The sequence below is a fragment of the Chenopodium quinoa genome, unplaced genomic scaffold (genome assembly GCF_001683475.1).
Source record: "Chenopodium quinoa cultivar QQ74 unplaced genomic scaffold, ASM168347v1, whole genome shotgun sequence".
NCBI classification, from domain to species: domain Eukaryota; kingdom Viridiplantae; phylum Streptophyta; class Magnoliopsida; order Caryophyllales; family Amaranthaceae; genus Chenopodium; species Chenopodium quinoa.
The window spans coordinates 3304980-3318723 of NW_018744996.1; the positions used below are offsets into that span (position 1 = coordinate 3304980).

The following is a 13744-nucleotide window of genomic DNA, read 5'->3' on the forward strand; positions in this document are numbered from 1 at the left end:
CCTTTTTTTATTGTTCTTATTGATTTTATGATTTATGATGGTGTTTTTCAATCTTCCAATTCTTCTTTCTGTTTACATCAATTTCACACTTTTTTCCGATTTAGGGATTGTCGATTTGGGGGTTTAATGGGGAGCGGGTGTGGTCGGAAAATGCAGTGAAAAGGGGAGGGGGAATGGTAGCCGGAAAGGAGATGGTCGAAAATGGGAGGGGAAGCCGTGAAGGGGGAGGGGGAGTGGTGGCCGGAGAGGTGGAGGAGGGGGGTGGCAGGCAGCTGGGTGAGGGGAAAATGGTCTTTTTTTTATTTGAATTTTTTTAATTATTTTGTTAATTTGTAAAAAATAATTAAAGGTCTTTAATTAAAAAAATAATTAAAGGAAAATTAAAAAAAAATGACCGGTTGTACAGGTTACTGGTCATTTGGGTTCTTTTTGGGAGAAAAAATGCACATTTCTGTTTATTTTGGGAAGATTTAAAGGTTGGTGCATTTTGAGAGATTGGGGCAAATGTTAGTTTGTTGTTAAATTTTCCAAAAAAAAAAAAACCTTAAATTGACCTCGAACCCGAACCATACCCTTCGTTTAATCTAGCCAACCCAAATGTAAAACCTCCCTCCTAAAACCAACCTCTCAAGTGAATGAAACAAATCAAACAATCACAAAAAAAATGTTCACCAACAACAAACGGCAAGCAGAGAGAACAGGCAAATACGGCACACCAAGACCGCAACACCTTCAACAACTCATCACCCAATTCCAAAACTCCACTATTTCCAACGAATCCAAAGAAAAAATCGTCGCTAATCTCGCTAACTTCTCCTACGATCCTTACAACTACGCCATTCTTCGTGACCTCAACGTTTTAGAGCTTTTCATCGACTGCTTAACTGAGCCTAATGAACGTCTCATTGAGTTCGCTGTCGGCGGAATCTGCAACGCCGTCGCTGACCCACAAAATGCTCAGATTGTTTGTGATTGCGGCGGTGTTGCGGCGTTGATTGACTGTCTTTCGAGTCCGGTGAGGAATACGGTCAAGTATGCGATTGCGGGGTTGTATTATTTAGTTGATTTGGTTGATTTGAAAGAGAAGGAAAATGTGGTGGATTTGATTAGTAAGTATTCTCAGGTTGATGGGTTTGCTAATCTTGCTCAGGCTTTGTTGGACAAGATTTCGAAAACATGAATTTCATGTTGAGGTAAATTTTTATCCCTCTTTTTCTATTTGCTAGTAATTTCAATGGTTTTATATTGTGTTGAAAGTTTGATTTTGGATTTGAATTTTGTTATAGTTAGTTGACATTTATGATGATTTTGTGGGTTTAGGATGTTTGAAATTGTGGGATTTTTGTGGGAAGTTTGATGGTGTTGATTTGGTTGATTTCTTTGTGAATTTTGATTTTTGGGTATGAATAATTAGGGCTCGTACGTTAACAGTGAAGTAAACATGATTAGTTTAAGTATGACTAATTTCAAGCCCGTTAGTCATACAAATTTTCATATCATAGAACAAAAAATTGTAATCCGAACTGAAATCCATAGTGATGATGGGTCCTTAGTGGTTTTATTTTTGGTTTCTTAGAGTGTGATCAGTGAAGTGATTGGAAAATGAGATCAGTTTTGATGATGAGGCTTATGCTTGAGTGAAGCTATTGATTCCATAGTATCCATACTATGAATAGCTGGGATTAATAAGGGAAATGGTCCATCATTCTTTTTCATTCGCTCATTCCAATACGTCCCCCTTTCTTGTTCATGGTCTTTCAAAGTCTAGGTGATTAACCTTTTAGCTGCTTCTACTTCCCTTTCTCCGAGATTTAAGAATGCTGTAAATCCGTGTCACATGCTTAGTGCAATCATTACTCTTTCTTATCACACTGTTGTGCCTTAACCTCTTTGTTGTATACCTCTCTGGAAAACAGGGCTTGTGGGATGTTATCCAACATGCTTTTGTTGAATGTCATGGGTTGGAGGCCTTTGTTGGGTATGTTGAATATTTTAAAATTGTGTGGAGAGTTTTGGTGATGCAATGGTACAATGGAATTAGGGCTTCTGTAATATGGATTCTTAGCTTGCACATCATAGATCTTTGTGTAGCTTAGCTGAAATACATCTGAATCTCTGTTGTAGGCTATTATATTTTGTTTACCGGTTATATCTATTGAATACATAGCTTATCATATTTACTTCAAAGGTAGGGCAGTCAAGAAGGAACCATATCAATATGTCATATCATGACCCTTTACAACATAGCTTCCCTGCATATATTATATACAACCAACTTCATAGAGGGAAACCATCAGAAAGCTGCAAATTTTTGAAGTATTTCTTCTCATAATAATATTAATAACATCTCGCAGATCACTAAATCCTCATCCCAAACTCATCTGGCCTTAATATCACATTTTTGGGTGCCACTTTTTCTCTTCTCTTCTTTTCTTCTTCTTCTTCTTCCTTTTTTTTTTAACCTTTAATCCAACTTGGAAATGTGTGGAATGGGAATTTTATAGGGTTGAGCAGGCACTGTTGGGGATAGAAATTTGGTTCTTTGTGGGTTCTAAATTTCTAATTTTGTATTTCTTTCTTTCTTGGTGAGAATTGATAAGCTAGATGAGTTTTTGGATCATTTAGGTAACTGGGGAAGAGGAAAAGAGAGGAAAGATTTAATGGTGGAGACTAATGTGGAAGACACAAATAGTGCCTGTATGAGAGATTTAGGGAAATTTGAAGTTCATAAAAGGAAAGGGCCGAAAAGGTACTTTTTTTCCCCAAAAAAAGAGGAGAATACCACTTGAAAATCTTTGGTGGCTTGAATTTTGCCCTAAGATGCTTGCCCTTATGGAGTTATGGTTGACGCTATGAATGGGGCTTGTGGGAGATGGTTGCAAGAGGGGAGGCGCCCTGGGGGGGTAGTACTGCAGCTGTTATCTGTAAGTGTTTAGCAGTTTGTTATGGGTTTAAGTGTTACATACTAGTGACTTAATAGATAACATGTAGAGAGGAATACTGAGTGGCTGTTTACCTAGCTGTTTGTTATCTAACACACTAATGAATAGCTAAATATACTATTTCCTCTCATCAATCATGCTGACACTTGTGAGTTCTTGCAATAGCCGGTCTGTCTGGTCTTGTTGGTGAATGCTTATCTGTTGTTAGCGCTTTCAACTTCTCTTCTGTCCCATCACCCCTCTCGCTCTCATATTTTTGTCATTTAGTTGAGAGCTCACTATTATGTCATTCTAAACATAATAAGACCCTCTAAAACATTATAACATGAGGTGTTGGAAGTATGTTTGTATGACTTGTGCATTGATGGGAAGGACGACTTTTTTCACAAGTGTTACTCCTTCCATTTTTTCTTTTCATTTACCCATTTTAACCTTTTGTGCTATTCACATGCTCCACTTTGACTAATATTAGTGGTTCTCTTGAGAAAATCGTAATAATTTAGGATCTTGTTAGAAATATCTCAACCTATAGTCTCTAAATGTCAACTTTTTATGATGTTTAATTATTGATAATTAAAGATATTAGTGGTCAAAGTTTCTTGCTGACAAATGTAAAAAGTCAAAATAAGTAGATTAATAGATTTAAAAGAAATAGGTAGTATTTTGAAACTTCATTTGCTTTAAGCTTTTGTTTGTATGCATGGTGTCCTAAATTTTGTTTCTAAGAAGAATTCTCATTCATAGGCAATAAATCCTTTTTACAGGAAGGAGCTATTGGAGGCCCTTATGATTTGTCACATTCGTGCGCTTGATGCCAATAGTGACCGATATCTTCAGAATATTAGTGACCAGGGAAAGGCTCTTGCCGTTGCTTCCCAAAAAACTAAATGGTTTAAGCCAATAATGAATGTGATGAAGTGAATGTATATGGTGTGAGGCTCGAAGTGGATTAAATAGAAGGGAGATGATGTGAGATTACGAGATTGTTGTATTTGTTGGTGTCTTCAAGAAAATTTCAAGCATGTTATGTTTCTGACATTACTGAAGCTTTGGCCTTATAGAGTGTGTTTGGAATGGATGACCTTTTTTCATTAACGTGTTTCATGTGGAAGTTGAAAGTGATCGTATACTAATAGCGGCTTTTCCCATGATGAGAAGCTCAGAAGCAGAGAAGGGAAATTTTTGTTGCTGTAATGCATCAGCTCAACGAAAATGTTAAGGAAGCAATTCCTATCCAACAATTTTCATCACTAGAAGGAGAGAAATTAAATGCTTGCGAATCCTTAAGGAGAACAATACATATACGAGAAAATTCAAGTTTATCACCAAGATAAACAAATATTATTAATCTTGATGGCAAACTTGTAAATATTGTTGTACTATATATTCCTTATTTTATTCATATTATTGCTTAGTTGGAAGTTTACTTTATTCAACTTGCATGTGTAGTTGACAATAACAACAATATAGCAAATGACAGAAGTTAACTTTATCCGTTAACATCCATTTCATAAATTTGCCATCCATGGGTTAGGAGAGAGAAACTAGATTTTGAACTTTGGGGTAAAAAGTTGAAGCTGAAAATTAGCTTTAATGGAGGACCTCAATGGAGGATTCTAATGGAAGACGAGGCCAACCTTACCCTTAGGGGTTCGCCATACCCTTAATTACTCCCTTTTTCATAGGGTTTTCATTTTATTTGGCGGCGAAGCCGCCGGAGATGGTGGTGTTGGTGGAGATCGGGGAAGGAAGAAGAAGAAATGAGTTTCAATGGAGGAAGAAGAAGAATGCAACAAACGGGAGTTTTAATTGTTCAACGGCTGTTAAATGGCCATCCAAAGAAGTATGTACCAATTTACGCATGTACCCCTGACTTTCAAGTGAAAAGCCAAAAATACCCCCAGATAAACAAGGTATTGTTCATTTGGCAAATGAACTGGGTGCGCCTCATACATATACATGTTCAATCGTTTTCAATTATGAGATGGAAATTATTAAAGCTTTTTGCCTCGAATAATGTAGGTTTAACTTATTAAAAATATGTTCAGAGTCCTTCCTAAGGCATTTGCATAAAATGATTTTCACATCGTTAATTGTCATTTGAAAAAGTCATTGATCTTTACTCCCAAGCAATGAGTGAAGTATTTGTGTTCCACTTAAGATAGCTGATAAAATATATTTCTTAAAGATGGTTTGTGTATACTATACTTCAAATTTATAAATTTATAGATTAGACGAATGGCGTGCATATAGATCAAACAAATACAGAATTCATAACATTATAACTTTTATTGAGATATTTTAATATTGAACCTTCCCATATACAAGTATGATATTCCACATGTTACTCAATTGAAGTGAACAAAAGTAATTCCACTTTGATTTATAAGAAATAGTAAAAGGTTGAAATTTGAATCGGTTACTTTAAAACCGGGTCGGATAGAATCAAGTCAGGTGATAGAGTTTTTAACATATGTATTCTCTATATTTTTTTATAAGTTAGAATTGGATTTGCACATTTTCCAAGACAATTTCAACCATCATTATTTTTAATTAGAGGTTGGTAAAAATTATGAAAAAAATATTTTATAAAAGTAGACATTATGACAATTCTAACATATTATATAATCATATTTATATATTATATTTTTGGTAAAAAAATTAAGTCAATGATGACTTATGATGACTTATGAATGGTGGAAAATCTCAACTCTAACTTATAAAAAAAACGGAGGGAGTATATGCAAGGGCGGAGGCACATGGGGGGCGGGTGGTGGCCCGGCCCCTATGACTCAATTTCGCGGCTTACTATTTTTATTGTTGACCCCTAGCTATTTTTAATATAAATACTTTTTTGTTTGCAAATTTAAATGTATTTAATATTTGCCACAGTGGTTTGAAGCTCATTGTTAGAGATTTTTGATCCTAGGATCAATCCCCAATAGCGACAAAGAGTCAAAGACTAATAATTTTTGTCGTTTGCTATTTATAAATAAGATAAAATATAATTAAATATGATCTGTTTAGATTCTCCTCTGTTTGGGGTAAAAATCCCCTATGCCACGTGGCCCAATAGCAAGCTGACACGTGTCAGCCCCCCAGAGAGGCCCAATGGGATCCAATCGGATGCTGACACGTGGCACTGTAACCCTAATAGGGGAACATATCTTCTTCCACTATAAATAGAGGAAAATCCTCATTTATTGGAGATTCATAATACAAACACAAAAAACCGAGCAATATTAATTGCAGAATTCTCTCTGAATCAGAGAGAAAATCCATTTACCTTCCGCACATTTATACATCCGGAATCAATCTAACTTGATCGTCGGAGGCGGAACTCCACCCAACCGGAGTTTCGTTGTTTTGCAGGTACAGACGGTCGACGCGCATTCTTGGAATTGTAACTCTCCCGAGGGACTCCAAAAACCCCGAAATATTTGGCGCCGTCTGTGGGGAGAGTACTTCCGAGATGGCATCCGAAACTGTACCGACTGGTGAGGGCAGACGGCCTACGCTTGACCCTAAGGTCCATACGGACTAGGATAGTGGTGACGACTTTGAGGTCGACACTTATGTGGCCTCGGACGGGTCACTTCGAACAAGGCACACCCGTTCCAAAGAAACAAGAGAACGGGGCGAGACAAAGCTGGTCCCAGCAACCCAGCTGGCAAGCCTGCTGGGCAACCCCAGGTGGCGGAGGGTACATCCCCCGTCACCAGAGATGAGCTCATGAGATTCATGGCGAGTTTTAAAAGGGAAATCAAAGATATAATAAAGAAGTCAACTGGCTCCAACAAGGGTCAGTCGGCCAAGAAGCCTTCTCCCTCCGGGAAGAAGCACATCAAAGACTAGGTGTCTACTCCTCACCCTAAACCAAAAGGGGTGAACGGGCCCCAGATCGACCTTTCCAAACTTCGTTTCCCTGAATCAGGGCAAAGGAAGGCCATCCGACAAGTATGGGTCAAAGAAGACTTACTCAGATGCCCGGATGTTTATCCAGGAGAAGAGAAGTCAACAAATGTCTGAGTTGGCCTCAACGTCGACTTACCCAGATAGTTTCCGTAATACTTCAATGAAGTATCAGGAGACAAACCGAGAGAGTCAGTCACGCGGCATGTCCGCACGTACTGGCCCTCAGATTATCCAGCCGGCTCCGTATGTGCCCCAACAGCCATACATGCCATATGGATCAACATACATGCAGCCGGCCCTCTTCGAGGGTCAGGCGGCACATCAGGTCCAGCCCATGGACTGGCAGCTCCGGCTGCTGCACCTAGGGGAACAGCCGTCGGCGTTCTCCCGGGAGATAACCGAGGCGGCTCAGCCGACCAAGGTTAAGAACGTGTTGGTTGGTACTTATGACGGTACCACCAACCCGGAAGACCACCTAATGGCTTACACCAACCTCATGTACCTAATGGCTCAGTACGATCGAGTTGAGATCCTACTACTCATAATTAATATCAGAGTAGGATCGTAAGATCCTACAAACTTTAAGATCCTACCAAAGATCCGGATCGATCATGCAATTTTGGATCGTAAAATCGTAGGATTGTAAGATCCGGATCGGGATTTTTACAAAACAATGAGATGCTCCCTTGAAAACTTGTGGAACTTGGAAGTGATATTCATGTGAATGAATACTCAAGATATGTAAAGTGGATTTATTTCATACTTATAGGTTATAATAAAATACACTTCCGAAATATTAAAATTGAGTAAATAAGAATTTTATTTTTTGAATTTATTAGTCTTGTTAAAATAAAATGAATATTAACTGAAATAAGTAAAATTTAGGTGAACAAAAACAAACCCTAAATATAAATCAAGTTAATAAAACAAACCTTATTTGAAAAAAAAAAAAACAGAAAATTTAACAACAACAAACCAACCTTTGTCCCATTCTCCCAAAATAGACCAACCTTTAAATCTTCCCAAAATAAATAGAAGTTTGCATTTTTTTCTCTCAAAATGAACTAAGTAGGTCACCCTACCTGTTGTATCAGGTAAAAATCCACTTGTCATTAAATCATTGGTCAAGTTGTTTTTTTTTTTTTTTTTTTTTTTTTTTTTTTTTTTTTTTTAATTTTGATAATTTTTACAAAAAAAAAAAAAGAAATATGTTATTTTTGTTAAAATTACAATACAATTTTACACATACATTATTCTCAGTAGTTGCAAAATCAGCTTAATATATCTACAATTTGAATTGTAATTGAATAATTGATGCTACTCTGTAGCTAGTATCACTATACAAATTAGATTTACAGGTTACATAGTTCTAATGATTTAAGAGTATGTTTGGATAAAGAAAGGGGAAGGAAAAGAAGGGGAGGGAGGAGAAGAGGAGGGGAGAGAAAGGGAGGGGAGGGAAGAATGGTGAGTTTTCCTTCCAAATCTCTCCATTGTTGGAGGGATCAATTTCCTACAATTTAATCCCTCCATTTCTCTCCCCTCCAATACCCTTCCTTCCTCATTTGTTATCCAAATTCAAGATACCCCATCTCTCCATTTCCCTTCCCTTCCTTTCCCTCCATTTCCTTCAATCCAAACACACTGCAAGAGTGCTTGCCAACTTAAAGAACTATAACTCTTAGTGGAATACAATAGCCTCGTGACTAAAAGAAGGTATGTTGCGATCTTAACTGTTCGATGACATGATGTAAAGCTCTTGACTAGTAATGTAGTAACATCCGATGGCATCTCCTGCTTCAATGATAAATTGCTCTTTAAATGTTCCCATTTGTTTGCTTGATATATCAATGTTGAGATCTCTAAAATTTGGCAAGCCCTCTACTTGCATACCATCACCACATATAATAAACTGGTTTCCAACAATCAAAGATCCGGATACACGAATTGCAACTCCACCTCTACCATGAGCACGACACTGCAGTTTCTCTACAACGTGGATGAGCTTCTCAGGAGGCCATTTGCCTGCTAGGGTTCTCCGTACATCCGACAATTTTGTGAAGATATCATTTGATCCGACATATTGCGCCCCAGAAAAACTGGCAAAATGAAAAAAACTGTTATATCTACTATGCATTTGAACATGAGATAGCTTTCTTCTCTCTTCTCAAATTGTTTTCATTTATTTTGTGTACTTAAACTAAATAAAGAAAAGGAATATACAAACCTGAAAACAGTTTCTTCGCTGTAGAGCGACTTCACATGTTGCCACTCTTCATCATCAGGTACATCAAAGAGCAAGTAATAGTGGATACCAAGCATCTGCAAAAACCAAATTCATGAACTATAAGTTAACTATATGTTCTCAGCTCAAGTTGCATCAGGCTGTCAGCTCTCAAGCTTCAATAGCAATTCATGCATTTGCAAATTCTAATGCAGACAGTGGATGCCACTAACTTGGTTAGTGAAGCTGTTCAAGTCTTGGGGGAGTGGTACCCAAGAGGCCAAGACCTGAGGTCAAATCCATCAACATCATTGCCCTTGCGCTCTCTTTACACCCAAAAAACATTCTAATGCAGACACCACAGGTGAATAAACGATAACAGTTCAGAATTTTAATATTTTTTATTGAAGTTTACGTTTTAAAACTAAAATCTCATAACTAGCTAGATTGGTTTGAAGACTTAGAACTAGTATAGAGTATAAAGAAACAATAGTAACCCTAGAGACTAACCATAACTTCCAAAGTGACCATTCAGCAGCAGTTCCTAGAGTATATAAACATATGAAAGAAAAGTTCATGCTTTTCATGTATTTAAACCATATTTCAAACCATCCAATATATTATTACTTTAAAAGGTAAACAAAGGTACATAAGAACGAGAAGCTTACGTCAGCCAAATCCTTCAACTTCTGCACAGGATCGAAAACCCTTTGAACAAAAGCTGCTAAGTCAACTTGAGAATCCTTGTACTTTGTAATAAATGGATGTGAAAGAAGCTGCACAAAAGCAAAATATAAATTTCAAATCATAGATCCTTTACTCAATCCTGAAATAGCACCCAGAGAAATGACACTGATAAACTCAGATGCCTATAAGTCACAGGTAGTCTCAACATTCAAGTAACAAGCCAAGGCCAGGGTAGCTCACAAGTCCAAGGCTCACAACAGAGACATGCTTGTCCCTGCAAGCACTTCCTTATAAAAAGTTTTAATAAAAATTATAGGCCAGCTACGAATGAGCACCAAGTGTGCAAAACGCTATTTGGGCATATTAGAAGGACCAATAAGATGATCCAACCAAAATTTGATACTCGGGATATTTATCAATTTATGTATGGAAAATGAAATATGCAATCACACATTCACACCCCATGCGGTAGAATTGTAGAAAGGCCATTTCTAGAGTACCTACACTTAAAATTCCATGAAGCATTGCATATTTTTGGGACCTTTCTAGAATGGACTTTATAGAGGGCTTTGTCACTTGAACACTTTATATAAGCATGGTCAACAAGACAAAGTTAGGGTCTTAGGGAGCTCATTTTGTAATGAGAAATTAAATGCAGATCAATACAAGATCACAGTAAAAGCTCTTTTCCTCCACTAGCAAAATATCCTAGTCCCAACTTTATTTTTTTTGACAAATAGTCCCAACAATTATAATTGTCCTGGCGAGTCAAGTTCCAACCAAAAGTCACCAACAAGCATAAGCCTGTGTAAGTCTCAAGTGTCATACAAAGGGAAAATTGGCACATCGGCACATAATATGTGATATAAGGCCTAATTCTATTGCAAGCATCACACAAGTGACATATAACTCACTTGCTCCGCTGTGGGCCGTGTCTCAGGATCCTTTTGTAGACAAGCATCAATAAATGAGCAAAATTCTGACGAGAATTTTTCCTTGGATGGTGAGGGAGAAGGATCATCCAAGATCTGTACAAATGAAAGGGAATTAATATTGTTAAAAACAAGTGATCCCCTCCATTATAACAAGGATGGAGTTGACAAAGCCAAGGCAATAATGAACAACCTAAATTATAAAAAACAGTATAAATTGCTTCAAAAAGTATTCAAGTAGGAGGCCAGAATACAATAATAATAGAAAAAAAAAATATTATACAAAGAGGGAGAATAAACATAAGACTTAAAAGAAGAATAAAAATAACCTGTAGCATGAGATTAACGGGTCCATCGTTTGCAATATAAGGAAACTCTTCTGTACCACACTCAAAAAGTGCAAGACCAAGGCTCCAAATATCAGCTGGATATGAATATGACTCATTACGAATTCTCTCTGGAGACATATATGTGACCATTCCAATAAAGGTGGCACACTGAAACATAAATATTCATGAATCAAATAAGTGAAGCGATAATATCTTAAGTAAATTTATCTTATGTTGTAATAGGAACTAACCATTGCCATAGAATTCTCCAGTCCAGCACTTATACCAAAATCTGTTATCTTTGGCTCTCCCTTGAGGTCGATAAGCAAATTGGCTGGTTTAATGTCTCTATGCACCAAATGTCGAGCTCCGTGCAAGTAGCTTAGTCCCTTGAAGAAAAATACAAAATATAGGAATCTTCAGATAAATAGCACAAACCACATCACATCACCATAAACATCTTAGGTACAATTAAGTGAAAGAGGAATAAAGAACAAATTACCAATAGAAGCTTTCGGACAATAGATGAAAGAAGAGGTTCTGGTATAAACTTCTGAACTCTTATGATATCTGCAAGAGATCCGCCATTCATGTACTCCAAAGCAATACTAATTTGTCCAGAGTCGGGAATATAAAATGCCCCATAGAATTCTACTAGTCCCTCAGAACAAGGTGCTTCGCAGAGCGCCCTGATCTCGGTAAGGAGCTGTTATCGTTTCTCCTGAGTGACACATATAGTATCTTTTTAATTTTACAAATCACACCAAAAAACTTCATAAAAATAAAGTTCAATCAAACAATCATTAGAATAACACCAAGAAGAAAAGAGCAAGATATAAGTAAAAATTTAAAGTGTCACTTATCATCTAGTGATGAACAGATAAATTCAGTAATGATGACAAGCCATAAGTAGAAAGAAAACCCACCTTCTCAAAAATGTTAATTTTCTTCAATGCAATAATTCTATGAGTGGGAATGTGTATAGCTTGAACAATACTACTTGCACCACTGCCTATAGCTCCAAAAACCCTCATCTCACGGCATGCAATCCGATATGTCTTTTCACTAGGACTGCTTTCATCCACTGGAGATGAAGAGCATTTTTGCAATCCTAACTCATTAAAGTTGTAAACTCCATATGATCTGCTCAGCAAGTTAATGGTTCCACCATCTGAGAGCTGCAAAGAACACAATAGCATGTTAAAATAATGAAACATTCTATACATGACTGCCTTTTATTTTTTATTTTTTTGAAAGACACCTTCTTGTTAACTTTAGGGATAGGCAGTTTTACCATGTCAGAATCACCACATTCAAGGGTGGTTTCAGACGAAAAACCTTTATTGGCATCAAATAACGGAGTAAGCTTCTTTTTCAGGGCCTCGAGCGCAGCCATATCTGAATTGACTTCAAAGATATACCAGATGCAAGGGAATAATAAAGTCTTCCTCAAAGCATCCTACTTCAAAGTGCTCCCTTACAGTGTTACTCACTCACCTGTAATCAACCCAATATATTAAGAAAAATGACAATAATTTGTACTGTTACAAACTTCATATTCACCAGATTGAATAAGAACTTTGATCGAGTTGACCAAATATTGAATTATAGGTCAATGAATAATGAGAAATAAAGAACAGGTCACATTAGTTGTACTATAATATAGAACCTATGCATGTATTTGTCATCCATTCGTATCCCTCTACACCCAACTTAAATACACAACAAAATTTCCCTTCTTTTGTGAGCCACATAGGCACAAGATGCCTCACCAAGCGAGAAAACTTTCAATGGTATAAGTCTGCTATTTGCAACAACTTGAAGAGTGCAGGAACACCAATGATGGGGGGTATACCCGAGCCTGAAAAACTCGGGTCCTTTAATTATTCAATTCCACTTTCATATTACTAGCATACAATGTTCTTAACATTTTATTTATCAACTTATCTCTACATTAGTCAAGATATCATTTGATCCAACATATTGCATCTCAGAAAAACTTGCAAAAAAAAACAAAAAAAAAAAACTTGTTTATCTACAATACATTCAAATTTCAAACATGAAATAACTTTCTTCTTTATTTGTTTCTTTTATTTTCTGTAATAATCAGTAACACATTTGAAAAAAGCCACTTCAAAATTTCAAATTTCCGGAGTGGAAAAAATCATTGCAACTTAGCACTATTTACGAATTAGTCCAAACCCGAGACATCTAATACAAAAGCTAAAACAAATAAGCAAAACCACTAAATTATATACGTCAATTCATCAACTAAGTAGCGCCATAATTGTGCAGAAATTTGGTGCAAATTAGATTCAAAATTAGGGTAAAATCAAACTGATAGTAAGAAGTAGCAGATTTTATGATTTAGCAAACATGAAACATATTAATTAGAGATTACAAAGATCAATAGCTAATTAAATTTAGGTTTTGAAACAAATTGGTAAAGAATATACCTTTTGATTGATGAGTAGAATCCCGGAAACTTGGAAAAATGGAAAGTGAAAGTAGCTAACTGCCTTTGGGCCGGTGAACGACGTCGGATTCCAGGGTGGAGGCAGCGGCAGCGAGGTGGTTGGGGCGGCGGCGATAAGAGGGAGTATTCGATCAGATTAAGACAGAAGTGCAGTTAATTTGGTGAAGGCGGTAAACTAGACAATTTAACACAATTTTACCAAAATTATCAAAATGAAGGTTTTTAAAAGAGGCAAACCA

At 36.8% G+C, this 13744-nt stretch overlaps 1 protein-coding gene and 1 pseudogene across 2 annotated transcripts; one reads left to right on the forward strand and one right to left on the reverse strand.

The window, feature by feature from the left end:
- Window positions 1–648: 648 nt before the first annotated feature.
- On the forward strand, window positions 649–1476 carry LOC110707368 (armadillo repeat-containing protein 7-like). Of its 2 annotated transcripts, XM_021885397.1 has the most exons (2): window positions 649–1032; window positions 1124–1476. In XM_021885397.1, exons 1-2 carry the CDS (start codon window positions 665–667, stop codon window positions 1224–1226), a joined length of 471 nt encoding a protein of 156 aa, XP_021741089.1. In that variant the 5' UTR covers window positions 649–664; the 3' UTR covers window positions 1227–1476. The 2 variants fall into 2 exon arrangements, with proteins under 2 accessions (XP_021741089.1, XP_021741088.1); XM_021885396.1 differs by having other exon boundaries at window positions 649–1195.
- Window positions 1477–8357: 6881 nt separating this feature from the next.
- Window positions 8358–13673, reverse strand: LOC110707369 (annotated as a pseudogene).
- Window positions 13674–13744: the final 71 nt, after the last annotated feature.

What these genes read in the sequence shown, in the direction of transcription:
- LOC110707368 (XM_021885396.1), top strand. Translation starts at nt 665, where the DNA reads ATGTTCACCAACAACAAACGGCAAGCAGAGAGAACAGGCAAATACGGC.